General features: G+C 55.1%; 2 protein-coding genes across 3 annotated transcripts in view; one reads left to right on the plus strand and one right to left on the minus strand.

The window, feature by feature from the left end:
* Positions 1-171: 171 nt before the first annotated feature.
* On the plus strand, positions 172-1,992 carry GDF1 (growth differentiation factor 1; the record flags this gene model as incomplete). The annotated part of the gene is made up of 2 exons (XM_082381369.1): positions 172-496; positions 1,157-1,992. The coding sequence occupies 2 exons, from the start codon at positions 172-174 to the stop codon at positions 1,942-1,944; spliced, it is 1,113 nt and encodes a 370-aa protein (XP_082237495.1). The 3' UTR covers positions 1,945-1,992.
* A 343-nt stretch (positions 1,993-2,335) lies between these two features.
* Positions 2,336-26,690, minus strand: part of UPF1 (UPF1 RNA helicase and ATPase) — a 35,185-nt gene continuing 10,830 nt past the window's right edge. Inside the window, exons 2-24 of one of the 2 annotated variants that reach the window (XM_082381301.1) lie at positions 24,216-24,358; positions 22,525-22,614; positions 20,036-20,203; positions 19,432-19,612; positions 18,138-18,299; positions 17,393-17,510; positions 17,142-17,240; positions 16,554-16,662; positions 16,220-16,379; positions 15,998-16,116; positions 15,372-15,536; positions 15,162-15,276; positions 14,406-14,549; positions 13,797-14,010; positions 10,261-10,378; positions 9,702-9,858; positions 9,344-9,486; positions 8,030-8,204; positions 7,388-7,469; positions 5,695-5,856; positions 5,343-5,560; positions 4,876-4,998; positions 2,336-4,177 (exon numbers count right to left, since the gene is read on the minus strand). In XM_082381301.1, coding sequence (XP_082237427.1) covers positions 4,879-4,998; positions 5,343-5,560; positions 5,695-5,856; positions 7,388-7,469; positions 8,030-8,204; positions 9,344-9,486; positions 9,702-9,858; positions 10,261-10,378; positions 13,797-14,010; positions 14,406-14,549; positions 15,162-15,276; positions 15,372-15,536; positions 15,998-16,116; positions 16,220-16,379; positions 16,554-16,662; positions 17,142-17,240; positions 17,393-17,510; positions 18,138-18,299; positions 19,432-19,612; positions 20,036-20,203; positions 22,525-22,614; positions 24,216-24,358 — 3,162 coding nt within the window. In that variant the 3' untranslated portion in view covers positions 2,336-4,177; positions 4,876-4,878. The remainder of the gene's footprint in view (positions 4,178-4,875; positions 4,999-5,342; positions 5,561-5,694; positions 5,857-7,387; positions 7,470-8,029; positions 8,205-9,343; positions 9,487-9,701; positions 9,859-10,260; positions 10,379-13,796; positions 14,011-14,405; positions 14,550-15,161; positions 15,277-15,371; positions 15,537-15,997; positions 16,117-16,219; positions 16,380-16,553; positions 16,663-17,141; positions 17,241-17,392; positions 17,511-18,137; positions 18,300-19,431; positions 19,613-20,035; positions 20,204-22,524; positions 22,615-24,215; positions 24,359-26,690) is intronic. The other variant, XM_082381302.1, reaches the window with a different exon arrangement.

Genomic DNA, 26,690 nt, shown 5'->3' on the forward strand with positions numbered 1-26,690 from the left:
CTAGACCCCGCCCCCGTGATTGGTCCCTATTCGACTTCAGGATCGCGGCCACGCCCCCCGAGACCCTGACCTGGCCCAGGTCTCTCCAGGGACCCCGGTCCCGCCCCCAGCCCGCAGGTCCCGGAGCCCAGCAGCCCCTGAGCACTCGCCCGGCCGCCGCCTGTGACGAAGATGCCACCGCTGTGCCGGCGTCCGGGCCGCCGCGTCCTTCTTCTCCTACTGGCCATGCTGCTGCCCTCGTCACCCCCGGCCCGCGCCCCCGCGCCCCCGGGCCCCGCCGCCGCCCTACTCCAGGCTCTTGGGTTTCCCGACGTGCCCCGGGGCGCCCCCAAGTCCCGGCCCGTACCCCCTGTCATGTGGCGCCTGTTCCGCCGCTGGGACCACCAGGAGGCCAGGGCGGGCCCTCGGAGGACGCCCCTGGGGGCTACCCTGCGGCCGTGCCACGTGGAGGAGCTGGGGGTCGCCGGAAACATCGTGCGCCACGTCCCAGACCGCGGTGAGTGGGGTCTGCGCTGGGGGCGTGGGTCTGGGAGGCCGATACCCCGCTGGGCGCCCCAGCCCGCCACGAGCCTCCAGCGGTGCGTGAGGAAGGCCGGAGAGCCCTGAGGGTCCCCACCCGCCCCGTCCAGCCCGCAAGCAACCTGGGCCTCTGAACTCCCTCAGCTCCTCCGCGTGGACACCTGCCGGGACAGGGGATGGGGTGGGGGAGTGGTCCGAAGGCCAGGCTCCCTTGCACCGAGCAGGGCCCCTTGCTTGCAGCTGAAGCCCTGCCCCCACTCCATCCCACCCCCTCTGCCGCTTCACACCACTTGATGCCTTCCTGAAGATGCCACCCGCCCTAGCATCGCTTCCCCACTGGCCCCATGCGTTCGCTCATTCCACCCCCCCCCACCTCCCCACCCCCGCCTATGTCCCCAACGGCGGGCTGGCCGCCCTACACTGGTCGGGGCCTCTTCCTTGCAAGTGATGCCCTGCCCCCACTCCATCTCCCTCACCCACCGCCGCTTCACACCATTTGACGCCTTCTAACAGATGGTGCGCCCCCCAGCTCCGGTCGCTCACCTTCCCCCGCTGTCCCCAACCGAGACCCCTTCGCGGGCCGGTCGGCACCGAGTGTGGACCCAGCGCCAGCCGAGCCCTCTCCCTTCCTCCCCAGGCGCAGCCGCCCGGCCCCCGGAGCCCCCCTCAGCTGCGGGACAGTGCCCTGAGTGGACCGTCGTCTTCGACCTGTCGGCCGTGGAGCCAGCCGAACGCCCGAGCCAGGCCCGCCTGGAGCTGCGCTTCGCGGCTGCAGAGGCGACGGCGGGGACGGCGGGCGGCTGGGAGCTGAGCGTGGCGCCGGCGGGCGCGGGCCCCGGGCAGGTGGTACTCCGCCAGGCGGTGCCCGCCCTGGGAATGCCGGTGCGCGCTGAGCTGCTGGGCGCCGCCTGGGCCCGCAACGCCTCGGCGCCGCGCAGCCTCCGCCTGACGCTGGCGCTGCGTTCCCGGGCCCCCGCCGCCTGCGCGAGCCTGGTCGAGGCCTCGCTGCTGCTGGTGACCCTCGACCCGCGCCTGTGCCACCCCCTGGCCCGGCCGCGGCGCGAGGCCGAGCCCGCAGTGGGCGGCGGCCCCGGGGGCGCGTGTCGCGCGCGGCGGCTCTACGTGAGCTTCCGCGAGGTGGGCTGGCACCAATGGGTCATCGCGCCACGCGGCTTCCTGGCCAACTACTGCCAGGGCAAGTGCGGGCTGCCCGCCGCGCTGTCCGAACCCGGCGGGACGCCCGCGCTCAACCACGCGGTGCTGCGCGCGCTCATGCACGCGGCCGCCCCTAGCGCCGCCGCCGGCCTGCCCTGCTGCGTGCCCGCGCGCCTGTCGCCCATCTCCGTGCTCTTCTTCGACAACAGCGACAACGTGGTACTGCGGCACTACGAAGACATGGTGGTGGATGAGTGCGGCTGCCGCTGACCGGGGGCTGGCGGGAGGGGGCAACAATAAACTCTGCGTGGTCCGCTCTGCTGTCTTCTCGGGTCTTGTCACCTGGGAGTGGGGAGGGAAGTAGCTATGTCCATCACCATCAACCACCAGGATGGTGGGTGGGGGGCCCTACAGTGACGCCGCCGGCCCAGCCTTCCCAGAACCCATCTCTAGGGTGCCCAACATCTAATGTACACGGGCCCCAGGAACTGACCCTGCATAGGCCCATCTTCCCCCATTCCAGTCCCTGCTGCACAGGTTTGGCCCGTCTCAGCTTTGCTGTTGAGGTGGCTCCGAATCCCCCACCCCCAACCAGGCAGAACCCCAAACCAAGTGCTCTGCCACCCCCTGTAGTTATCCAGCCCCAGTGTGAATGCAGAGCTGTTTATTAAGATTTTATTGGTGACAAAAGAAGTTAAAACAAATTGACCGAAAATCAAAAAGTTACATTGCCTTGGTACAGATGCTTCTTGATTTGGGGGACTCATAGCAACTGTTGCTAAGGTGGAGAAAAAAGCAAACAGCACAAAGCAGAGGCAAAGCATTCCAAGGAACAGAACAGGGTGGGTGGGTGTCACCCATGGGGACGGTGCACAAGGGGTCATAGCAAAAACCTATCCAAACTCTATGCAGCTACCAAAAGAAGTGGGAACCGAAAGCACTACAGCAATGGTAATAAATAAGAGGCCTTGCCAGAAGGAAGGTGGCCTGTGTGTCCCCCATCTCTCCCATGTACCAGCTGGAATCTGGAGGCTTTGGGATAAGGCACATGGGGAGGGGGATGCTGGGGGTCAGGGTCATCAGGGCCTGGATAGGCAGGGTTAGGGTTAGACAGTCCCCAACTAGGTCCCGCCAGGGAGGCTAATCCCCATCACAGTGTGCGAAGAGCTGGGGGTGACTCCACCAGCAACAATAACTGCAAGTTGCAACCCAGACCCAGGCAGAGGCCCCCGTGTACCACGTGATGTGACAACTCCTTCAAGCCCTTCGGCACAGAACCAACTTATTTCAGAAACATATTCCCTTTCCCCGCCAAAGTTAAAACGACCCCACCTCATCAGAACTGTGCCCGCAGGTAGAAGGGCTCCAAACTAGTCAGGTAGGGTGGGGAACAAGAGGGGATGGGGCATTCAGTGAGCCTAACTGGCCACAGGGACGGTGGGAGTCTCCCTGGGGACGGGGACAGATCCTCCTGGCTGGTGCTTTCCACCAAATCCTCAGGAAGGACCCTGGGGAAGGAGCCACTGGCCAGGGAACAGCCACCTTCCTGCCCTCTGGCCTCACGGCCAGTCCTGCCGAGGCCCCTCCTGCGGGGCCGAGTCCACGGCACACGGGAAGCGCTTTGCTTCTCGGAGTCCAGCAGAGACCACGGAGTCGCCTGCCCGGCCCAGGACCGTGCTCCCTCACCGCCCTGACGTACAGGGAGAAGCTGCTGGAAGCTAAAACTGAAGAAAAAAAAAATCCTCCTCCCGTCACAGGTGTTGATCCTAATCTTGAGTTGTTTTGGCATGTTTAAACTTCGTTTCTGGAAGCTTCTCGCATCTCCCAGGTCCACCACTAAGATTTGAGAGACAAATTCGGGAAAGTATATTTTTCAGTACTCCTTTGAAAGAATCTTTAAAAAACAAACAGAAAAACACAAACCACCGTATTTTCTTTAAATGAAAACCCTCCTAGAACACAGGCAGCGTGAGCGCGGCGATATCAGAGCCGGCGTGGACAGAACCCACACTCTGAGGGGCTCTCCCGGCACGGCCGCCACCGCAAGGAGCCTGCTCAGCACAGAAACGCGTAGTTTTTCCGGCTAAAACGTAGTCCCCTTTCAATAAAAGAGAAAAAGAAAGAAAAGAACAGAGGAAAGGGCTACTCTGAGATGAGGGTCTTCCTCCCTCCGCCCTGGTCGCAGACCCAGGTGTGGACGCAGCGGGCGAGCGCTGGGCTCCTCGGCGAGCGGGGCTGGCGGGGCTCGCTGGCGGGCGGTCCTCCGTGGCCGCCCCACCTCCCGCTCTCCCTTCTCCGTCTCCTCGCCGCCACGTGCCAGCAGTGGGCGCTCGCTCTGTCTCGGGCTCCTCTCTCCCTCGGGTACTCCTCTCCCTCTCCTGTTGCTCACAGTGGTGCTTCAGTTTTAGCAGTGGAAAACAGGTATCCATTTATTTTTATTTTTTATTACCCAGAATAAGATGCTGATGGACTAAGCCACGTAGCTTAGCTCTTCCGCTGCCACCTGTTGGGGAGGGAGGGAGGGCAAGAGGCTTCAGAGAAAGTGGGAGCCGGGGCAGCTCCCGGGCCAGGCCCGGAAGGCACGGACGGGGCTTTCTCCCCGACTCCACTTGGCACCCCACGTCCTCATGTGTTAAACGTGACCTCAGAGGCCGGCCGGGTACCCAGACCAATGACTTCCCACCCGGAGAGAAGGCAGCCGAGAGTTAAGGCTGCTGAGCCTGTGTTGTTCAACAGCGGTGCACCCCTTCTCCCAGCATTACTGCATCCCACTTTCCCTGCACACAGTCAGGAAGGGGCAGAGGGGCAAGCCCCAGGCCTATGCTTGCCCTGCTCGGCCTCGTTACAGATGGAGAACCATGAGGGAGGGCCCTCACGGGCACCTAGGAGCACCCCCAGAGGCACCCGTGCACCTAGGAGCTGGGGCCCTCGCCAACCTCGTGACCTGCCTCGTCAGGGTGAGGGGTGCGTCCACTTCCTGGCTGCCCACCAGGAGCAGCTCTAAGATTCTCTCTGGAGAGGACCGTGGCACAGACGGTGTGCATGAAGTTCACATCCCCCAGACACTAAGCAGAGGTGCAGGGACCCAGAGTGACAGGTGACAGGATGCGCTGGCCACGCGAGGACTTGAGACTCCCACATTTCCCACATTTTCCTACAAGTCCAGATCCCAGCGAAGACCTCCTCCAGAGGCCAGCTTGCCTTCTAATACTGGGACAGCCCCGTCACTCCGCCGTGCTGGTACGCCCGCTCCCCCTGGTACGTGGAGTCTTGCGACAGCGCCACATCAATCTGTGACTTAAACTCATCTCCAAGGTAACTGTCCTGGAAGACAAGGTTGGAGAGATGAGCACCCAGTCGAAGGATGCGCACTCACCCTCCCAGCCTTGAGAACCTGCTCTTTGTCCAGCCCATCACCAGCCGCAGGGAATAATCTGGAAACTTATCCTCAAGCCTAAGTGGCAGGAAACCCACACTGGTTACCTCACCATTGGAGACACGCTACCCAGGACAGTATTGTGGATGGAATGTTCTAGACCTTCAGTCCCCCTGCTAAGGTCTTTAGGGGTGAGTGTCATGGGGTCTGCATGTGTGAAGAGGGCTCCCTGGGCTGGTCTGACTTTTCTGTGGGTGGGAGATGTCTCAAGTTAAAGTGGCAGAGGGCTCACCTGGGACAGCTCAGGCTGGGAGAGGCCGGGCTGGCTCATCTGGGAGGGCTGGCTCATGGAGATGTAGCCCTGGGTCAGCGCGCCCTGTGAGAAGGGCTGTGACGCCACATCCTGGCTGGCCTGGCTATTGGGGAGATTCGTCTGGCTGGGCCCAGGAAGCCCAAAGCGGTTCTTCTGGCGTCCCCCACGACCAGTCTTGCCTTTTGGGGTGCCCCGGCCTGAAAGACAGCCATCCAGGGTTCCTTGAAGGAGGTTCTGAGCCTCACAGACAAGCACTCCTGCTCAAAGCCTGGATGTGAACAAACTCCAAGGCCAAACTGCTTTTCCCCATGGGATGCCACTCGGTGCTCACCTGCGGCTGGCCCGTTAGCTTGTCCAAAATACCCCGGTGGCGGCATGGGCGGCATGACCAGGTTGAAGGGGATGGGAATGTTCATGGCAGCCACGTGGCTGGGGCCAGCACTGATCATGCCAATCTGGTCATGGGTCTGGAAGTACATGTTCGAGGGCCGGCCTACAAGACACAAGGTGAACGGCAGGTATCACACTGCATCCAGATGAGTCTGGTGCCTGCCCACAGCTGACGTGTGTTTGGTCCTGTCACTGCTTTGTCTGCCCCAGCGTTTCTTGGTGCGTCCCTAACAGCAAAGTCACCTGATGCAGAATCTCACAACTCAACCCCCTCCCCCTCCCTGCGCCCAACAGCCTCCTTGAGGCTGGCGCCTGGGAAGGCACCTTTTCTCCCAGGGGATTCTGAGAATCACTGGCCCATGGGGATCTGAAAAACTGAAACCGCTCTGCATTTCTAATTTCTTAAAAAAGCCCCTTTTATGGCAAATGCTATATTCATATTACATGCTACCACTGCCACCTTGCCACCCCCCAGTCAAAAGAAAAAGCCCAAGCTTGATAGACCAGCAGATCTCACTGAAAGCAAAAGCCCCTAGGGCAACCTTGGGTGTAGCCAGACCCACGGTGGCATCAGGGATGAAGTTTGGACCCAGGAAACCCCCAGCCACACGGGGACTCGTCAGATATGGCGATAAGAGATCTGTTGTTCTTCAAGAACACAATCCCTGGGACTTCCCTGGTGGTACAGTGGTTAAGACTCTGCGCTCCCAGCGCAGGGGGCCTGGGTTTGATCCCAAGTCAGGGAACTAGATCCCACATGCATGCTGCAACTAAGAGCTCGCATGCTGCAACTAAGGAGCCCACGTGCTGCAACTAAGGAGCCCGCTTGCCGCAACCAAGACCCAGAGCAACCAAATAAAAGTAAGTAAATAAATATTTAAACAGACAAAAACAAAAAAACACAATCCCCTGTCTGAGCCCAGGGACAGGGAGAACACTGGGGCAGGGAAAGGGGCCTTGCCAATTTAATGTGGAAAAGGAGCAGCTGGGGTGCGCCTGCCCTCAGGGTGAATGGCAAGCACATGAGAGGTTTAAGGTCAATGTGAAACTCGGGCAGGTGGCACAGAGTCATGGGTGAGGCAGTCACCCTCCATGGGGGCTGGTGCAGGGAAGGGTCCCAGGAGGCAGGGATCTGGGGGATGAATGGGAACCATCTATAGACTGGCTCAGGCAAGAGGAGTCGTCCCAGGCAGCAGGATAAGGCTCAGCCTCAGTACATACAGAAGCCTCACACAGGAAAAGAGGGCACACGCAACCCTGAGGTCTGACAGATGGAGCTGAAGCTTGGGGAAGCTGCGAAACCTGAAATGAGGCGGTGGGTGTGACACCCCCACTGAGAAGGCGAGCGAAGGGCAGGCAGGGTGGGGTGCGAGCACAGGGGCAAACTGGCTGAGCTGCGGTATTTGTTGAGAAACCGCTGTCCATTGAGCTATATTACTTTAAAAACATGTTTTTTAGAAATGACCAAAGACCAGTTATTTGACTTCTGACAAGGGAAGCTGAGAAAACTCTGTCAGGCAGGCTTCTGTGGACCAAGGCTTGGGAGGCCACCCCAGGAGTAACAGGGCTGGAAGCTGTGGGCGTGGGAACGGTCAACAACTGTGGGGCCGGGCCGGTCCCCTGCAGAGACTCACCCTGGCTGCTCCGGTCATAGACCGATCCTGGGATGATGGCCTCCCGGGCATCATACATGGCAGTTGTCATGAAGCGGGCTCCCTGCAAAGGGTTTAGATAAGTGAGGAATTTATCATGTTGACACAAGGAAGAACTTCCAAAGATCTGGTGGCCTGGGAGGTGGCCAGGCTGCACCGAGGACTACCCCGAGGCTTGCCGGCTTTGGGCCTTGTGTGCTTTGGGCCTTGCCTGCCCCTCCTCGCCTGACCTGGCCTTTGTTGCCAAACATTTCCGTCTCTGGGCTTCAGCTCAAGCAGCATCCACTCCCTAGGCCCCCAGAGCACCTTGGGTTTGCCAAGTTCCCTAACTGCTTGGGTCTGACCCCTAGGTGCCACCCGTGACGTAGCATCCCATGAGGTCCAAGGCCAGAAAGGCCTCAGAACAGTGGGGAGACCTGGCGTGGGGGGCTCCGTGGGGACAGACCTGCACGCATGGCTCCTGTTCACACACTGACACTCTCGGCGCACCCTCAGCTCGCACTCGTCACGAGTCACACCTGCCATCGCTCACTGCCACGTGCCCAGAACACCAGCTTGGGGAGGACGGGGTTCCCAGCAGTCTCTTCCACCCACCCCTGCCCCCTGCCCGCGGCCGGCACTCACCGGGTTGATGGTGTTGACCAGCTTCCTGGGCTTGCTGAACTGCATGAGGCTCTCCCGCAGGTTGTTCAGCGGCCCCTCCACCAGCACCTTCTGCTCCTTGTAGTAGTTCAGCAGGTGGTTCCAGAGCGGCTGCTTGGACAGGGCCTTCGGGTTGCCCACGATAATGACCCCATATCTGCAAGACGTGTGCAGAGAGCGCCGTGCTCAGGGCTGCAGCGAGCAGAGCACTACGCAGACCGGTCCAAGGCAAGAGCAAACAAACTCGAAACCCAAGTCCAGAGTAAAAGGTGCCCAGGCAGCTCTCCTGGCACCCCGCCCACCACGCACCCCTCCTCTTGCCACACAGGAGCCTTGGGGGCCACCCTCGACCTCCCTGCCCAGACGCCTGCCCTGCCTGTGCCAGTGCCCGCCGTGAATGCTGGGGACAGGTGGGTAACCGCGAGCCGAGGTGACTTTCACTGGAGCCCACCCTGTAAGCTGCCGAGCCTACACTCGGGTTTATTTGAGGGCACATTTCTGTGGAGCCCAGATGTCAAAACACCTCTGCGGGCCGATGAGCTCAGAGATGAGTCTCCTTGTTTGCAACCATGAGTTAGCCTCCTGGGCACTATGTCATAAGTGGCCCAGGCAGGCTCCACAGCGGCTTCGGGACCCCTGATGGGCCGGGCATGTAACTCGAGGCCCAAGCTGAGCTGCTAATGGATGCTCACACTCATCAAGCTGTGTTGGGACCACCCCCGCCCCCGCCAAAGCTGGCCACCAAACAAATGGGGTAACAAACGAAAACCAAGGTGCCCTCAGTGGGGAAGGAACCAACATGCGAACGTGAGCCCAGCTTGGGGCTGGCACGATGGTGGCTGTTGTCTGGTGCCACGTGGGGTTAACACAGGGTCCACCTTGCCCTCTGGGTCCCTCACCATTTCAGAAAAGTTATATTCCAGAACTGAACAAGGCAAATAGGACTAAAACATTAGACTCATAGATTAAACAACTTGACAGGGACACTCCGCTGTTGGGATGGAATTTCCCTCGAGACTGAGGCCGTAGAAAGCCACCAGAACACAGAAACAAAGACAACTCATGAGTGAGACGTTCTTTCCGAATTGCTGCTGGGAGCCCTTTGACCACTAGCACTGGCGAAGCCCCTCTACCATGCCCTGTGCCGCAGCCCAGGGCACAGCTGGGGTAGGAGAATTAATAGGAAGAGAACCAGGCATTGAGCAGCCTCTTGGGCCAACACCTCCCAGCGCCTCAGAAGGACTCCTATGCAAGAGGAGCCACCAGCAAGGCCCAACAGGACTCAGTCCTCTGTACCGTGCTCTGGTCAAGGCCACATTAAGCCTTCTGGGGTCGTTTAAAAATCCAATGCCTTGGTGCTCATTCGCCCGCACACAGGAGAGGATGATGAAGTCCTTCTCGCGGCCCTGGAACGCATCCACGCTGGCGATCTCCACCTCCTGCAGGGGCAACGGTCACGGTCAGCCAATAGGCTTCCTTCAAGGACCCCTCAGCCTCGTGTTAAGATGCACCATCAAATCCCAGTGATGAGCCTGGGACCTGAAGCCTGCAGAGCCCCTAGGTGCTGGCCACCGGCTCACTGCGCCTCTGCTACAAGGTGGTCAAAGGTCAGCGCCTGGGGTAGGAGCCAGCAGACCGGACTGGGCGCGCGCACCTGGTAGAGCTTGGTGTGCAGGGAGCCACTGAACTGCATGTACTGCACCAGGTAGGAGCGCTGGCCCTCGTAGGGCGTGATGATGCCGATCTGATCTGGCTTGGCGCCCGCCTTCAGCAGCTTCGTGGTGATCTTCTCCACATTTGCAGCCTCCGTCCTAAGAAAATCAGGTTTTCACTTCCCAGGCTCCATCTCTGGGCTCCTGAGACCCCCCACCAAGGCTGGAGGCTGTGGGAGGCTCAGGGGCAGTTCCGCCTCCAGCACAACACTGTGAAGGCCCTGCCCAGTGCGGCCACGGCTGGGCTGCCCATCCTTTACCAAGGGAGTCATGAGGGATAGAAAGGCTCACACGTGGGCTTATGAAGGATCTGCTCAACATAAAAACATATGCTGAAAAGATGAGCTTGGAAATAGGCTCTTGGTTTAAGTGTCTGAACAGAATAAGGATGAGGGGAACAAGGAAAAGTTTCACCACCACATCAAACAAAACCACAGGTTAGCAGTCACTGGACAAGCCATCACTGAAGCCAGGAGACGCCACAGATGAGTCTCTGCTTACCTGTTTAGGTAGGAGGTGCCTGAGCTGGCAATCTCCTCTTGGCCCTGGGTCACATAGAAGAACATCGGTTTATCCGGTTGGGGCCACTGGAAGTCAAACCCCTTCTTCACACGATCCGCTGTCATCGTAGAGGAGAAAAAAAGAGAATATCCTATCAGAGAAGAAAGTGTAGGCAGTCTGGACTGAGCTAAGGTGGAGAGCTGAGTGGAGGCCATGCCATCCTGGGCAGGCACACGGCAGGGCAGGAAACCGCAGGCTCCAGGCAAAAGACCCAGGTCTGCGGGCCCGGGGCAGGCCACCGAGTACGTCCTCTGACCGAAACTCCCAGGAACACCTGGCACCGTGTCTGGGACGAAGCCGGCTCACTGGCTGAACAGATCTCACTGGTTAGTGCTTTCTGCAGTCTGTTTAAGAAACCTGTGTCTGCCCAGGGTAACGAAGATATTCTATTTCCTTCCAGAAGCTTTATGATGTACCTTAAGGGACTCATATGCCCCTACAACTGGCTTTTAAGAATGACACTGTTGGGACTTCCCTGGTGGTCCAGTGGTTAAGACTCCACACTTCCACAATGCAGGGGGTGCAGGTTTGATCCCTGGTTGGGGAACTAAGATCCCACATGCCACGTGGTGCGGTTAAAAAAAAAAAAAAAAGAATTACACTGTTGAGCTGACCCTATCTTGTCACACACCAGGGCTTGTCGACAGATGGGTCTGCCTCTGGACTCTATCCTGGGCACTGTGCCCAGTGTCTCTGCGACTACAGCTTTACAGTAACTCCTGACATCTTCTAGTACGAGCTGCCACCTTTGTCAGGCTCTTCACGTTCGTCTTGGGTGCTTGGTCCTTACAATTTTAAAAAATCAGCTTGTCAAATCACACATCCCACCCACACCTTTGGGAATTCTTTTTTTTTTTTTTTAATTTTTTTATTTATTATTTATTTATTATTTTTATTTTTGGCTGTGTTGGGTCTTCGTTTCTGTGTGAGGGCTTTCTCCAGTTGCGGCGAGTGGGGGCCACTCTTCATCGCGGTGCGTGGGCCTCTCACTATCGCGGCCTCTCTTGTTGCGGAGCAGAGGCTCCAGACGCTCAGGCTCAGTAGTTGTGGCTCACGGGCCCAGTTGCTCCGCAGCATGTGGGATCCTCCCAGACCAGAGCTCGAACCCGTGTCCCCCGCATTGGCAGGCAGACTCTCAACCACTGCGCCACCAGGGAAGCCCACCTTTGGGAATTCTGACTGGAGTTGTACCTAATCAGATTAGTGTTAAGTAAACTGGTATTTCTGCATGAAAATAGCCTAACACTGATGAAGGAAGCTTGACCCATGAGAACACGTTGTATGATCCCTTTTATGTCAAGCTGAAAATGAGGCAAAGCCTCAACCTTTCAAGCAAGGGCAGTGGCTGGCAAGCTTGGTGACCCACTCGCTGCTGGCAAACGTTTAACCACCTGCTGGGGGTAAGGCGAGGGCTAATCTACAACGCTGGGCAATTTCTGTGGTGTAAACACTCCCGCCACCACTGATGTCAGGCTACCCTGAGTCTGTGGGTCTGGGTGGGCACCCGCACTGCCCTGGACAGGGGTCACTTCAAGGCTGCAAGGAGCTGGTCAGGTTGTGCTTTTAGATGCAGGTGCTAGTTACACAGGCGTGTTCACTTAGAGAAAACGCACTAAGCTGAACACTTAGGATCTGGGCACTTTTTTACACTTCAGTAGAGAGTTTAAAAAAATATACTCATGGGGTGCTATGTCCTGGGCACTGATGGTTCAGCAGTGAACCACCACCACCAACCCCTGCCCTATGGAGCTGACGCCATGGAGGAAGGTGGAGCAAGGTGGGTGAGGGTGTGAATCAGGGTTACGCGGTGGCTTTCCCAACAAGTGTCAACCGCGTCAGAGAATCACAAACAAGCTTCTCATGTCCTGGCCTTTTCTAGCCCCACCACCCAACAGACCAGCAGCATTCTAAGTGTCAAGACTGCACTGCACAGCAGCTGTGTGGCCCTGCCCAGGCACGCACACTTTCAGCCTCAGTTTCCTCACCTATAACATGGGCTAAACAAGGCCGACGTGGTGGGCTGTTGGCATTAACGAGATACTAAGTGGTTCTTGAATGAATGCTGCTCTCAGAACCCCTTTACACTCTGAAAAGTTGAGGAGGTCAAACAGCTATTGTTTTTGTGGATTACACCTATTGATATTTATTGTATTTTAAAACCCAGAAATCTAAAATATTTTAAAATTCATTTAAAGATAAACATATTAACTTACAAATTTTTTTTAATGAAAAATAACTGTGTTTTCCACTAAAATATATATTTAGTGAATTTTCGCAACTCACTTCACTATCCAGCTTACTCTACTCCTGTTCCCAGTCTCCCATGAGCCCTTGCAGCATGTGAGGATGGTCACAGATGCACGTGGTTGGAAAAGGGAAGCGTGTTTTATGACCTTTCCTACTACTGTGGAATTCTGTCCCTGATTCTACAGGAAAGCTGGACGGGAGGTCACCCTGCAGGGTCAGTGACGATGGCCTTTCTACTCTGCCCTGCACCTGCATGGCTTTTGACCCCCCAGTGACTTGGGAGCACCCTTGCTGGCCATTGGAATGGCAAGTGCCTGCTCACCCCGTCAGGCAGAGCTTCCAAAGGCTGACGCACCTGACATCTGTCACCACCAAAGATCTCATCAGAAAATCCACTCAGCACTGGGAAGACTTGATCAGCTCATGATAGGGGACATGGGTTTTCCAAAATTCTAATTTTGGTGTGAATTCTCAGATTTTATCACTGATGATGAATATTCTCAGTTATTTTCCTTGAAGCCACAGGCTCGCTTTGGTCACTTTTGGGAAAACGCCTGCTAAATACCCCAGTCTATATAACCAGTGTGTGAGTCCTTCCTTCAAGCACCTCACACCCCTGCCAAGTTTCTCAGGAGAATGTCCTCTCCCATCACACACAGAATCACAAGAACGTGCACTCAGGGATTAGTAAACTGAGTACTCTTCGCTTGTGCACCCAGGATGGTGCCTGCCACAGGTGTGCAGTGGTGACGACACAGAGCAGCCTGGTCGCACCGCTGACTCATGCTACGGCTTCTGTGCCATTAGCGCGAGTGTCAGCACAGCCAAAAGGCGCACGATGTCCCAGTGTTACTACAGAAGTAGTCTGGCCTTGGTCGTGCAGAGGTCTTTGAGACCGCCGGGGCCCCGACTTTGAGAACCAGCGATAAGAGGAGGGAGCGGGACGGGCAGTCAGCTCTGCCACCCCCTCTTCTGTGTGTTGTGTGTGACGCGCCAATGGTGGGGATTCTCACATAGTGACTCTGAATTTTACGAGGATGCGGGCTCCCCCTTGCCCACACCCCGAGAATGTCCCAGAGTGCACTCCAGAGCGCACGTTCTGTCCCACTGACCACTGCATCTCTCTGAGGCGCCCCCTACCCACAAGCAGTCACCACGTAAGGCCACTTAAGAAGGAAGTGACAGGAGGCATTGTCTCCCCAGGCCCCCCACTCTGGGCCGAGTATTACCTGCAGTGACACCATTCTGAAGAGAGCCCTCATAGAAGATGTTGGACGGGAAGGCACTGAGCGCAGGATGCATCCGATACTGGACCTGGAGGCGGATGGGACGGATGCCCAGCACCACCAGGCGCTCAAAGAGCGACTGGGACAGCCCGGCCTTGGCCGCCTTCTTGCACATCACCACGGGGCCCAGCTGGCAGTGGTCGCCCACGAGGATCAGCTGTGGTGAAAGGCCCACACAGGTAAGAAGCTCAAGCATGGAATAGCCTAGACGCCCACTCAGGGGACTAAGAGGGCCAGGGTCCATACAACCACCCGGCTATGTGAATTCAAGTGGCAAGATATGGACTGGGGGTGGGAAAACTGCCCACCACATACATGAAACACGCAAACTTGCACTCAGAACCCACACAAAGGCACTCTGTGCCAAGTCCACCCTTCGAAGACCCCCTCAAAGGGCCTGCTGTGCATCCCTCTGCGCTCTGCCAGGGCATCAAACAGCACCATAGGACACTTAAAAACAAACCCCCAGCACTAAGAATTACACAGAACTGGAACAGGAGAGAATGCACACCAATTTTCAAACAAGACTATAATGGATGGGCTGTGGCCCACCTGCTTGGCTCCAAGGACCACAGGGACCATGCACTCTGGCTCGGTGGCCTGGGTGCTCTCGTCGATTAAAATGGATCGGAACTGCATCTTGGCGAGCCTCGGGTCCCCGGCGCCCACACATGTGCAGCAGATGACATCTGCATTCTGGGGAAGAGAGTGCGCCAGGCATCAGGGCACCTGCACAGTCAATGTTCCCAGATCCCAAAAGCAGGCAGGACGGGGCACACACACCGTTCCGGTCCACGCCCTCCTCCGCAACTATGGAAATAAATGGTCCCTCCCTGACAACATCTGTCCAGGGTGCAATGACCCTAACTTTTGAGATCCTAAGTGGTTGGGCTTCATGCCTAAGAAAGAGCTTGGTGCCTTGAGACAGCCTCTGAGGGGCAGCGCTAAGCCAGGGACACCATGCTCAGGCTGAGATCCACTTTCGGTTGGTTCATCAGCAAAGAGCAGGAGACGGCGCTCCAGACCTGCCCCCTGCCCCACCCCGGGTATGGACCAGGTTCCCAAGATCCCAGCAGCAGGGAGGCTGGCGGGGAGTGGAATCTACCTCAACAAGATGTCTCTGTGTGATCTCAGAGAAAGCATATGGAGGAGGGTATCAGAGTTCTCTCCTCAAATGCAAAACAACAAACTAACTAAAGGTGCCATCGTGGACTTAACGTATCCAAACAGGTCCTTTGGCCCAAGTGAACAAGACAAACGCCCAAAGGCCCAGGCCAGTTCCCCCGGCAGCAGGGTGGGTGAGTTCACCATGAGCAGCTCTCTCTCGGCAGTGCGCTTCAGGGCCCGGTACCGCTTTTCGTCCGCAGACGACAGCTCGCCGGTCTCATCCTTCAGCTGCTGCAGCTTCTGGAGCTCCGGCATGCTGCAGACACAGGGGCGCGTGAGAGGGAGGCGTGTGCCGCCAGGGCCTGCCCAGGGGAGACACGCCTCGCTTACGGCCGGCTACCCGACACCCACCTGTCCATGTTCCTGATCTGGTTGTGCAGGGCCAAGAACGACACCGGGGAGTCGATGGCCTCTCGGCTCTTGGCACAGAGCCGCACGACTTTCAGCCCAGTCTGGTGGATCTTCTCAGTCAGCTGATCCACGGCTATGTTGCTTGGAGCACAGACAAGCACGGGCCTTCAACACAGTGTGAGCAAACGTCAGTGCTCGCCCAGAGAAAGTCTAATTAGCCAAGACTGTTGTTTTGAATCATAGGCAGTGGAGCTAGCTCAAGCTCTAAGACTAAAGCCAGGAGTGACACGATGCTGAAGGAGCTAAGAGCCAGATGGTCTGGAGCTTCCTGATCTTCACACCACTCATGCAACCCACTGCTAATACCCGAGTCCAACATCCTCACCTCCTGTTTGCACTGTCAAGACTTTCAAAGCTCCAAGGTGCACGCAGGCACAACACAACGCAGGATGAACTTACCCACTACGGCCTTTACAAGAATGGCAGGTTTGCTTGTTAAAAGCAACCACAAAGGCCAGATCTAATATAAACGGCATAGAATGCAGCATGCCAGACACCCCGGGCCCCAAAGCCTCCTGGAAGACAGGCCTCCCTCTCTCCCCGACTTGGGCTGTGCAGAGCCCTACCCATTGCCTTGCCGAGCCAGGTGGTAGACAATGGTGGCTGAGGTCACCGTCTTTCCTGTGCCCGGCGGGCCCTGGATCAGACTCAGTGGTCTCTGCAGCACAGTCTTTACGGCGTAAACCTTCAGATACAAGTGGCCGTTAGGGGTGTAGACACAGCGGAGGGCCGCTCACCAGGCAGGCTCTGCAGTCCGGGACCCTCCTGCCCCCGGGGCGGGTGAGAACCTGAGAGTGGTTGAGGTCAGGGAGCCCCTGCGCCGTGAAGCGCTTGGGCAGCTGGCACTTGATGATCACATCCTCCACCTCGTGGCCGAGCAGTTTGTGGTAGATGTAGCCCGACACGGAGGTCTCGTCCACAGCAAAGGTTTTCAACGCACTCTGCATCCTGAAAGGAAAGCTCCAGGTCAGTGGCACGCACCACCGTGGAGCTGCTGTGCAGACCTGCCCCTCTGTGACGCGGAGGAGAAGCACGGAGACGCCGGAGGCAGCAGCCATGCCAAGGGCAGGTGACCGCAAAGTAGATGCAGGGAAGTAGAGGCTGGGAAGGAGGCAGACATACCTGTCGAATGAGGTTGACTTCCACACGAAATCCACCTGGAAGTTATGAGTCACCTCCACGGGTGCACCCACACTGCTCCGAAGCTCAATAGCGATCTCGTCGCCATAATCTATGCCGCCGAGTTAAGTCTCATCCTTGTCAAAAGCCTTTCTGAGGAGCCCTCACTCTGTTACTGAAGAGACAGACCCTCCTCTGCACCAAAGACAGAGCCCCATGTTCTCAGTGACAGATTCTGCCCACCGTGTCCGGGGCCAGTGCAGCCAGCACCCAGCATGGAGCAGCCAAGCTCAGGGCCCAGGTTCCAGGCCCTGATTGTGGATTTCCACAGAGCCCTGAGGCACATAGCTCGGAGCACCCTGGCTTCTGCCTAAGCAGCTCTCTTCATCAGTTTTATATAAACGGTGCCCCCTCAGAGGACACCTGAAGAAAGGGCGTTCCAGCCGCGGCTGTACACACCCTTCCCTCCACCTGAGGCCTCGAGGCTGCTCTCAGCAGTGACCCCCACGCAGGTCTCCTGTGCTCAGGACAAGCTCGCCAGAGACTTGGGCAGACAGTGCCTGTGCCAGCCCTTCTTTACACAAAGGATACTATCAGGGACCTTGATGACGTGGCCGATCCCTTTCCATAGGGGCGCCAGGTCCCCTTTGTACCGCAGGCATATCTCATCCCCTTGCATGAGCCTCATGTCTTACAGGGAAAAGACAGCAAGAAAGGTTAAGAGTTTTCACACGCGCCACAGACGCTACCATGACGAGTTCAAATTAAGGGACACTTTACAGGGGTGAAACTAGGAATTTTATGCTACTTATGGTCACAAATATTTTAAAACTTAAAATCACCTCTTAACCAAATTATGACTAAATCCTCATTACCAGAGTCAGTCTTGGGCAAAGTGAAGTAGGCGATTCTCTTCTTGTTAAGGCCCAGGTCCCACCTGACCGTGATGTTATCTTGAGTCTGAGCACATAAAAAATAAGAGCCCTGTTAGCCTGCAACACAGACACAGGCCTGGACTCCTTGTGTCTGGGTTTCCACAGGTGCATGCCCTATGGCGAGCAGCACCGGACAGCCTGAAACACCAACAAGGGCACATCCAAGAGAGAAGTCATTAGGACCCCGAAACCTGCACAGGACGACCAGGAGACCCCCACATGATGTCTGTTCTCGGAGGCGGCTTCTCCGTGGGCTGCGGAGGGAGAGAAGGAAGCCGATGGCTGAGGACACATCCCGTGAGCCTCAGGGCTCCTGCTTCCTATGCACAGTCTCCGAGGGACGGGCACAAGGAGTGTCCTCAGTGTGCTGTGGGCTCCTGAGGTCTGACTCTCATGGCTGTGGCAAAGGCTACAAACCCAACTGTAAGGAATTTTTGTTGCATTTAAAATCAGAAAACACCCAGGCGGGTGTCTGGCTTTGAGTGATGGGGCGTCTGCCCACAGGCCTGTCCTCAATCCACGGTTCCGTCTCTCAGGGGCTGGGCCTCGGCCCACGTCAGCATTTGCAGTCTGCAGAGAAAACCACCCTCCCCAGACCTTAGGAGAGATGCTTTGTTAAAATGACCAAACCCTCCTGCACACACCACATCACCTGCGACTCTTTCAGTTTCTTATCATAGTCAGCCTCCAGCTTGACTAGAGGACCGAATATGTTCTGGTACTGGTAGGCATCCTCATACCGCAGGAGGACATGCTGCGGCTCCTCATCCACTCCTGGCTTCTCGAGGTCCTCCAAGGTGGCAGAAGGATTTTCCTAGAGGACAAGAACGGCACCACGTTCTTCCCTGTTCTCATCTCTAAAATGAACTATATGCAAGCTCCCCAGTCAACAGAGGCACAGTCACACCCACCATTTCTTAGAACGAGCTGATGTTGGGCTGATGCAGAGAAGGGCACCTGGTGGTCGGTCGTGTCCACCCCGTAAGGAGAGCCCTCATATCAGGAAGTCCACGTGGCACACAAGGGTGGACGCCCCAGGTACACAGCCCTGACACACCTATACCATCAGATGGCTGCATTCTCCAACAAAGGCCTAGCCCCTGACCTGGGAGAGATTACACTTCTTCCTGGCTGCCAGAAAGATTACTGGCTTCCCTGGCTGTGTAAACAGAAAGGAAGGCCCACCTCCCCATTTCCTCCTGATCCTATGCTGCACCAACAGGAGCAACGCACACTCTCTTGGCAGGGACAGAACAGTATGTGGGCTGTTTGGATACAAACAGGAACAGTGAAACAATTGTGGCAACTTGAAAATCAAGGTGGAAAGGTTCCTTGCTGGACTGTCCTTCAAAAATATTTTGACTTGCACTTGAAGTGAAGATAAATTCACATCTTTGATTATATGGGTGCCTAATTAAAATTTCTAGCCTAGTTACTAAAACTTTATCAAAAAATATAAACAGCCAGAACCAGAGATGGGCTTCCCCGGAGAAAGAGTCTGTGGGCAGAGCAGGAATCCCGTGCGCCTCCAGCCTGGTGTCGCCCTGGCTCCGATGCGTCACAGGCCCAACCAGGTTTTATAGAGTGCACCCACAGTCCTGTCTGTCTACTCAGGCCCGGCTCCTCCTGACATGTCCACACACAGTCACCAATGGCCAGTTCCCATCCACTTCCTTCCCACCACCTACCTTTGCCCTCAGCAAGAAGAGAAAAATTCCAACAGCCGGAGCTTTCCTTTCCCAGAGGCCTGGCGGGAGGTACCCGTGGCACCCTCGGTCCCGCTTCCAGAAGGAGCTCGAGGGGCCACTCCAGGTAGAGGATGCAGAGTCTCCCTCGAGCTCCTTCCGGAATCTCCTGTTTCTGAGACACCACCCCCAGCTCCCCTCTCCACCCACCCCCCCAACACTCGGTGCTGAGATGGATGTGCACTCCCAGCAGGCCCTCACCTTCCAGAGCTCCTCCAGCTTGTTGATCTGCTGGGCGGTGATCTGCCGCGCCCGCAGCTGCTCCTGCTCAGAAGGGATCTTGACCAGCCAGGACAGGAAGCAACGGTCCTGGATCAGGGGCTGCCACTGCGAGCTGTCCCAGTTAATGTCCTTGAGGCTGCTCTGACTGGCACAGGGCTGCCTGCAGAAGCCCCGAGGGCGGGGAGAGCCCGGGTGAGGATGACCTCTAGCCCCCCAAAGGCTTACTGCCTTTAACCTCAAAGGGGCGTTCCCTACATTTTACTGTATGATCACATTACCTTTAAATTGTTAGCAATAAATTGCATCTCCCCACACACTTGAGCTCTGAACTCTTAAAACTCAGAACAGACTTTGCTTTTACAGAATTGTTTTCATGATTTAACCAGAACACACCCCAAAAGGGTTACTTGACATTCCTAGCTCTCTAACAAGCCCCAACCCCCCGAACCTCCTTACACCTTGTCAGTCGGCAGAAACTATTTTAAAGCTCCATGGAGTCAGAGCCATGGAGTGGCTGAGTCTTTGGGGAAGATGACTGGGGCTGAAAGGCAGTCCCCCAGGGAAATCGCGGCCCCGCCCTCACCTGCATAGCAGCACCACAACCGAGTCAGCCTTGGCGGGGATGAAGCCGAGGAGGAAGACGTTGCGGCAGCCGCAGTTATAACACTCCAGAACCGTCTCCCCCAGGGGCCCATCCTTGTGCAGAGTCACCTCTTTGCATTTTGCCCTCACGAGGTGATTTACAATGTGGCTGAAACCAGGAAATGATAAATAGTTAACACCCAAAGTTTGGCTTTTCACCACTTCCAATTTTCGAGCTCCGTTAAAAGTTCCGGTACCGTTCACGGTCCATTAGCAGGAGTGGTCACACCTCATCCATCTGGCATCCCGGGGGACCAGCCCGCCCCTGAACTGGCTCCCCACTGAGCACAAAAATCAATCCGACTTGAACCATTTTTAAGGAAAACTTTCCTAACATGTTTCACACAGTTCCTGCTTTTTTCTCCCCCCCCCCCCAGTTCCTGCTTTCTTAAATCCAACTTATTGGACCTAAGTGAATCTAAGGCTGGGGCCAAGGCTGCTGTCCTGGAGAGGCAGGAGGCTCGCCCCTTTCACTGCTTCTCTGCTCGTTGTAGTTTCTCTCCTGCTCCTTTCAAAGTCACTTCTCATGGCCCCTGTGCCTGCTTCCAGGAGCAACACCCCTCCTCATTTGCTGCAGGCCAGGAAACCTGATAACCAAATGTATTAGAAACCTGAGGACAGTAAAAAATACTGAGTAGTGGGGCTCAGGGCTACTCTCCGGAAGCACAGGGCCAGCCCTGAACGGTCTGAAAGCCCCGCCGCCTCAGCTCTTTCCTTGCTGCGCGTGGCCTGGGCTCTGACGCCTTTCTCATTTCCGGGACACGGCTCACCTAAACCAGGGCCTGATTGCCCCAGCCACCGAACTCTACCCTCCGCCACGCCAGCCTCACTCAGGGCCCACGGGTGGTGCACGGCTCTGCCTCAAGCCCTCCCAGCCCCCCCAGCGATCTGCAGCCTGGCTGCAGGTTTGTCACACGCTGAGCATGCCTGCCAAGCCTCCAGCCTTCCCTGCTGCCACCCTCACATCACCTTGGGAAACCCCTCCTGTTGCAAGCTTCGGCTCAGATGCCAACATCCGAATCCTCTCTGGCCCCACGAAGACTGTCAGATTACCTAACTAATCATCACTGCTCTCCGTACCTCCAAAGCCACCCCTCCCCCCACCCCGCCACCCCTGGGCCTTCTACCAGGATCAGTGATTTCCTCTTGTCTTTTCTAGGCCCACCTCACCCCATTACACTGGCAGCTTCCTGAAGGCGAGTGGCTGTCCCATCACCTTCACAGTCTGACCCTGCACAGAACACACAATCTGGCTGGCCGAGTCTGTTTTCTCTTAGAGGCCCTCCACTCACTTCCCTGATCTTGGCTCTGCTGACCAGAAGCTGGGGTTGCCAGCCAAGGCAAGTTTTATTTAACTTGCTTTTCCTGCAGGAGAGGAACTAATGCGAACACGGTAACACTTATAATTACCCAGAACGTTTGGAAAATGGTATACCAGTCTCTTCTGGGTACCCTGAAGATGCTTTTCCCTTCAAATCTCTAAAAAACACCAGCTCCCTTTCTTGCCTCACTCAGAACCCCACAATTCGCATTACTAACTCCAAGGTGACACGAGATCTGACCATTCTGTGTCCTCAGCCATGGCTGCCAAAGGCACAGGAAGGGTATGGGCTCTGTAGAAATAAAGCTGCCTACAGAATTTTGTCACTTTATTTCTATAAAACATGAACCTCAGAGGAAGATGCCGCTTTCTTGCAGGCGACCTGGATCCCTGTCCCACGGAGACTCTGCGCTGCTTCCCTGTGGTAATGGAGTGAGTCGCTGCACATCACGGCGGCCTTGGAGGAGCCACCAGGACCAGACCCATGCCAGTGGTGGAGGCTGAGGAGTCTCACCACTCGAGCTTAGCCAAACGGACTCTCCCCTGGAATCCAAGCACCCTCACAATGCGGGTCTCACCCCAAACACAAAACAAGGGACCTAGTCACAGCTGCTGCTGATCAACAGCAGGAAGGGAAGCCCAGAGCCGACGGTCAAGTGAACTTAATTGCATCTGATGATTCAGGATCTGGCCCATATTAGCCTCAGGACTGCTCTGATGAGCTAAGGCCAGAGGGAGCCTGCTCAGGAAGGGGCTCCCATGGATGCCCATTACTGTCTTGGGAACATCCTCCCCAGGCACCCAGTAATGAAGATGAACGGGCGTGCCAGGAGCTCATCTTGCAGAAAAATATAAATAAAAACTGGGAAAGAGAATTAAGCCAACCCTACTTGCATAATAAAAAGAACCACAGAGAATAAATCAAGGGTAAATACATTAAGGCATTCACACACCACCATCTGTTTCAAGTTAAACCAGTCACAGAGGAGGGAAAAAACCAGGTTTGTTAGCGTGATTTTATATTGTGCTTCGCTTCAACATTTCCATAATTTACACACAAATCTGAGCACAGCACTGATTAAAGACACATGCGCGGTTTGATTATCTACCTGCCAGAAGTATTTCCACGTCCATTACAGAACCACTTCTTGCTGGTATTACAGTAAACCACGCAAGCAGGATCGTGTATTCCGCAGTAACTAAAAAAGTCAAAACATCAACAGTTAAAGCTAGAAGACCACTCTCTGGTTTTAATTTGGCAGGATGTAAAATTCTTTCCTCTTACAACATTTTTAAGTTTTTCATTAAACACATACTCAAACCCAACGATCCCACTAACAAAATCGAATCAGTTAACTGCAGAGGCATCCTGACCCTGTGAGCGCAGGGAAGGGTTTAGGGGTGCTGTGGAGACTCCTCAGACAGCAGCAAAGCCCCTTCCAGGGTGAGGTGGGGGGGTGAGAGCAGTGCAAGGTGCCAGGTGAGCCCAACAACGGAGTCCTAAAACACCCCAGGTGACCTAGTCACTCCCCTTGGCCTGAAGTTTCAGGAACTGTGACTTATAAGCAGGGAAATCAGCATCCCTAGCTCTGGGCACACAGAAGGTAAGCTGAGACCACGCTGTGTTCACAGTGCCTCCCATGCTCCAGCAGAGGGCGCCGTGCTCCTGGGAACACTCAGCTCAACCCAGCAGCGGAGGGTCCTGGGGTACAGACTGAGCTCAGCTCGCAAGGAGCACCTAGGGAGAGCCCCCTGGCCTCCCTTTTCTGAAAATCAACACACCAAAAACAAAAATATTGGCTCTCCACAGAGTTCTGTATGTGGATGAAGCCAAGACTCAAGTCTCAAACGAGAATGTCCTCTGGCCAAGAACCTTCCCTGTAACACCTCACGCCAGGGGGGGCTCTCCCTACTCCACTCCCCGGGGACGGCAGGTGTGCGAGGGGGTGTGCAGACTTTAACGACCTGCAGCTTCACCAGGACCACTTCACAGGCATATCTGGTACATAACAGGAACGCGAACACATACGTAAAAATGTACTGTAAATTAGAGTGAACAAAGAGCCAACAAAGTAAAAAAGTGTGCCCACCAAGCAGGGAAAAGAGCGGCCCTCTGTCCCGTGATGGGTGCAGACCTCAGAGGGGCAGCGTGCCCAAGGGGCAGGCAGAGCTGAGTAGAGGCCCAGGCCCACTGCCCTGCCTGGCGGGGTGCCCTGAGCAAGATCATTTCACCTCTTTTGGTCTCAATTTCCTCACGTGCGTGTAACAAAAAAGCAAGAGTAAGTCCAAACACAAGGGGTGGGTCCTCCTCTAGATGAGAATTCCAAATTTGGTCAACGCGCAGGTCTATCCACTGACTACTCACTTCCAATTTTTCAGGAATCTTCAACGCAACAAGGAGGCAGATTTTTAAAGAAGCCTACAGTAATCTCTTTGTAAGAGAAATCTTAGCTGCTCTATTCACCCTCCAAATGCTCACCCGATGTGATGAGTTCTTTCTGATAAGTGAGTGGGGCAGGTACCGGGTAACAACCCAAGGGCCTGAGGAAGGCAGAGAAGGGGAACCTTTCCCCCTCCAGCTGGGAGAATCAGGGATGACAGAGGGTGCTGATCCCATTCGCCTGCCCAGTAATAGGGACTTATGTGTGTACAAAGGCTTGAGCAACCTCCTTATTCCCAAGGACAGTGTTTCCAAGTGTCACAGTCCATGGTCTTAGAGGGGCCTCTGTAAAGTTAGCAAATGCATATAGAATGTGGATGCTCTGGGAGGCGAGTCCTCTCCTCCGCTGAAGGTGCTCACCTGCAGGCATGTATGGGGAGATCCTTCGTGTAATAGGTATCTTCCTCATCTTCTTCGAAGTTCAACTCGGCCAACAACTGGCTAGTCTTGGCCACGCTGTCATCCACAGCCCCGTTCTGCAGGATGCCCTCAGGTCCACCGACCTATGGCAGAAGGCAGCGTCACCATGAAAGACTGCAGCTTCCGGGCCTCAGCCCAGGCACGTGGCTTCTCCCCATATGAGCAGTCATGGCAACCTTCCCGTGAAGCACTGGCCTGCTCTCTACTGTGCAACAGTTCAGCATCTTCTGATTTGACTTTTCATACTCTCCTCTTCCCTATCAAACCTACCTGGCCAAAAACAGGGCACAGGTGGCTGAGGTCATCCGCCCTGCCACCTGCACACCCAGGCCCAACCCCATCTAGCCACAGCGCCATGACTACAAGCAGGAAGCTGAGGGCCACAAGAAGCAAGATGACTTTTTACAAACCAGGTATGGTTCCCCCCCCTGCGGACAGCTGCACAAGGGTCCTCCTCCTTTAAAGCCTAAGCACCAGAAATAAAGGTTGTGACCCCTGCAGATGTGGGAATGCAGTTCTCTCGTTAGTCCACATACTTCCTTCACTGACAGTTCCCCTCTCCAGAAGGCAGCCCTTCTTAATTATGAATTAGAAATTTAATGTTAGGATAATCTTCCAGTTTCAGGACACAATCTTACTAAATGTACCCTTTATATGTTATAACAGCAAAAACATACAAATAGGCAACTTTAAATAACTAAGCGATGAATTTCACAGGCACCTCTGCTGAGCTCACACATCCATTCATGGGTGCACAGACTCAGCTTGTCCGAGGGAAACAGGCGCTCCTAATGCTGCCCCCCCAGGAACTGCCTCCTCAGACAGCAGCCAGCAGTCCCCATCATGGTCCCCACGGGCCACAGCCCACACGAGGCTGGGTCAAGCAGTGGAAGCATCATGCGATGAAAGACGGGAAGGAGTGACGAGCCCCAGGGCAGGCACCAGGTTTCTCTGAGCTGTGAGACGGGATCAGACATTGGCCTGCCACGCAGAGCTGGGAAACCAAAACCCACACCCACGCCATGCGGGGTTGGCTCAGGCCACTCCCTGTCCACTGCTCCAGTCACCTATACGGGCCTAAGGACAACGGGTCTCCTGAGTGGGGGAGCATCCCAGAAACTCCAAAGGTGCATTTGGGTTGTCAAGGAAGCCAAGAACCCATTAAAGGAACACATGTCTCTGTAATGGTCTCAGCCAGATCAGAACCCCATTTCACTGTGTCTGCCACCACTTTAATATACTATCTTTTTTTCTTAAGATTTTTTTGATGTGGACCATTTTTAAAGTCTTTATTGAATTTGTTACAATATTGCTTCGTTTTATGTTTTGGTTTTTTGGCCACCAGGCATGTGGGATCTTAGCTCCCCAACAAGGGATCGAGCCCACACCCTCTGCAATGAAGGCGAAGTCTTAACCACTGGACCACCAGGGAAGTCCCAACATTTTTTCAGAAGGCAACAATCAGGTTAAATGCAAGAAGACTGTATGCTTTGTTTGGGGGAAATTTTTTTTTTTTTTTTCAAAAATGAAAAATCAGTATCAACTTTTGGATTTTAATGTAGTGAAGATAGTATTATTAACATCATCACAAGCACCTCTTTGTAAATCCCTGATCCTCTTTTTAAAAAAATTGTAAGTGGTTCCGTGGCGTTAAGTACATTCACATGGTTGCGCAACCACTACCACCATCCATCTCCAGAACTTTCTCATCTTCTCAAACTGAAACTATCCATTCCCCCTCCCTCAGCCCCTGGTAACCTCCATTCTACTTTCTGTTTCTATGAATTTGACTACGTAGGGACCTCACATAAGTGGAATCATACGGTATTTGCCCTTTTGTGACTGACTTATTTCACTTAGCATAATGTGCTCAAGGTTCATCTATGTCCTGTGTCAGAATTTCCTCCCTTTTTAAGGCTGAATAATATTCCATTGTATGGACACACAACATTTTGTTTATCCATTCATCAGTCAGTGGATACTTGGGTTGCTTCCACCTTCTGGCTGCTGTGAATGATGTTGCTATGAACATGGAGAACGAGTATCTCTTCAAGTCCCTGTTTTCAATTCTTTGGGGTATATACCCAGAAGTGAAGTTGCTGAATCATATAATTATTCTATGTATAACTTTTTGAGGAACTGCCATACTGTTTTCCACAGCAGCTACACTATTTTATATTCCCACCCACCAGTAGTGCACAAGGGTCCTAATTTCTCCACATCCTTGCCAACACTTGTGATTTTTCTGTTGGTTGTTGACAGTAGCCATCCTAATGGGTGTGAGGTGGTATCTCATTGTGGTTTTGATTGGCATAACCTGGATTATAATGATGCTAAATATCTTTTCCTATGCCTGTTGGCCATTTGTATATCTTCTTTGGAGAAAGGTCCAAAAAAAAGGAACTCTCCTTTGCT

This window comes from Balaenoptera borealis, assembly GCF_965194805.1.
Source record: "Balaenoptera borealis genome assembly, chromosome: 2".
Classification (NCBI taxonomy): Eukaryota; Metazoa; Chordata; class Mammalia; order Artiodactyla; family Balaenopteridae; genus Balaenoptera; species Balaenoptera borealis.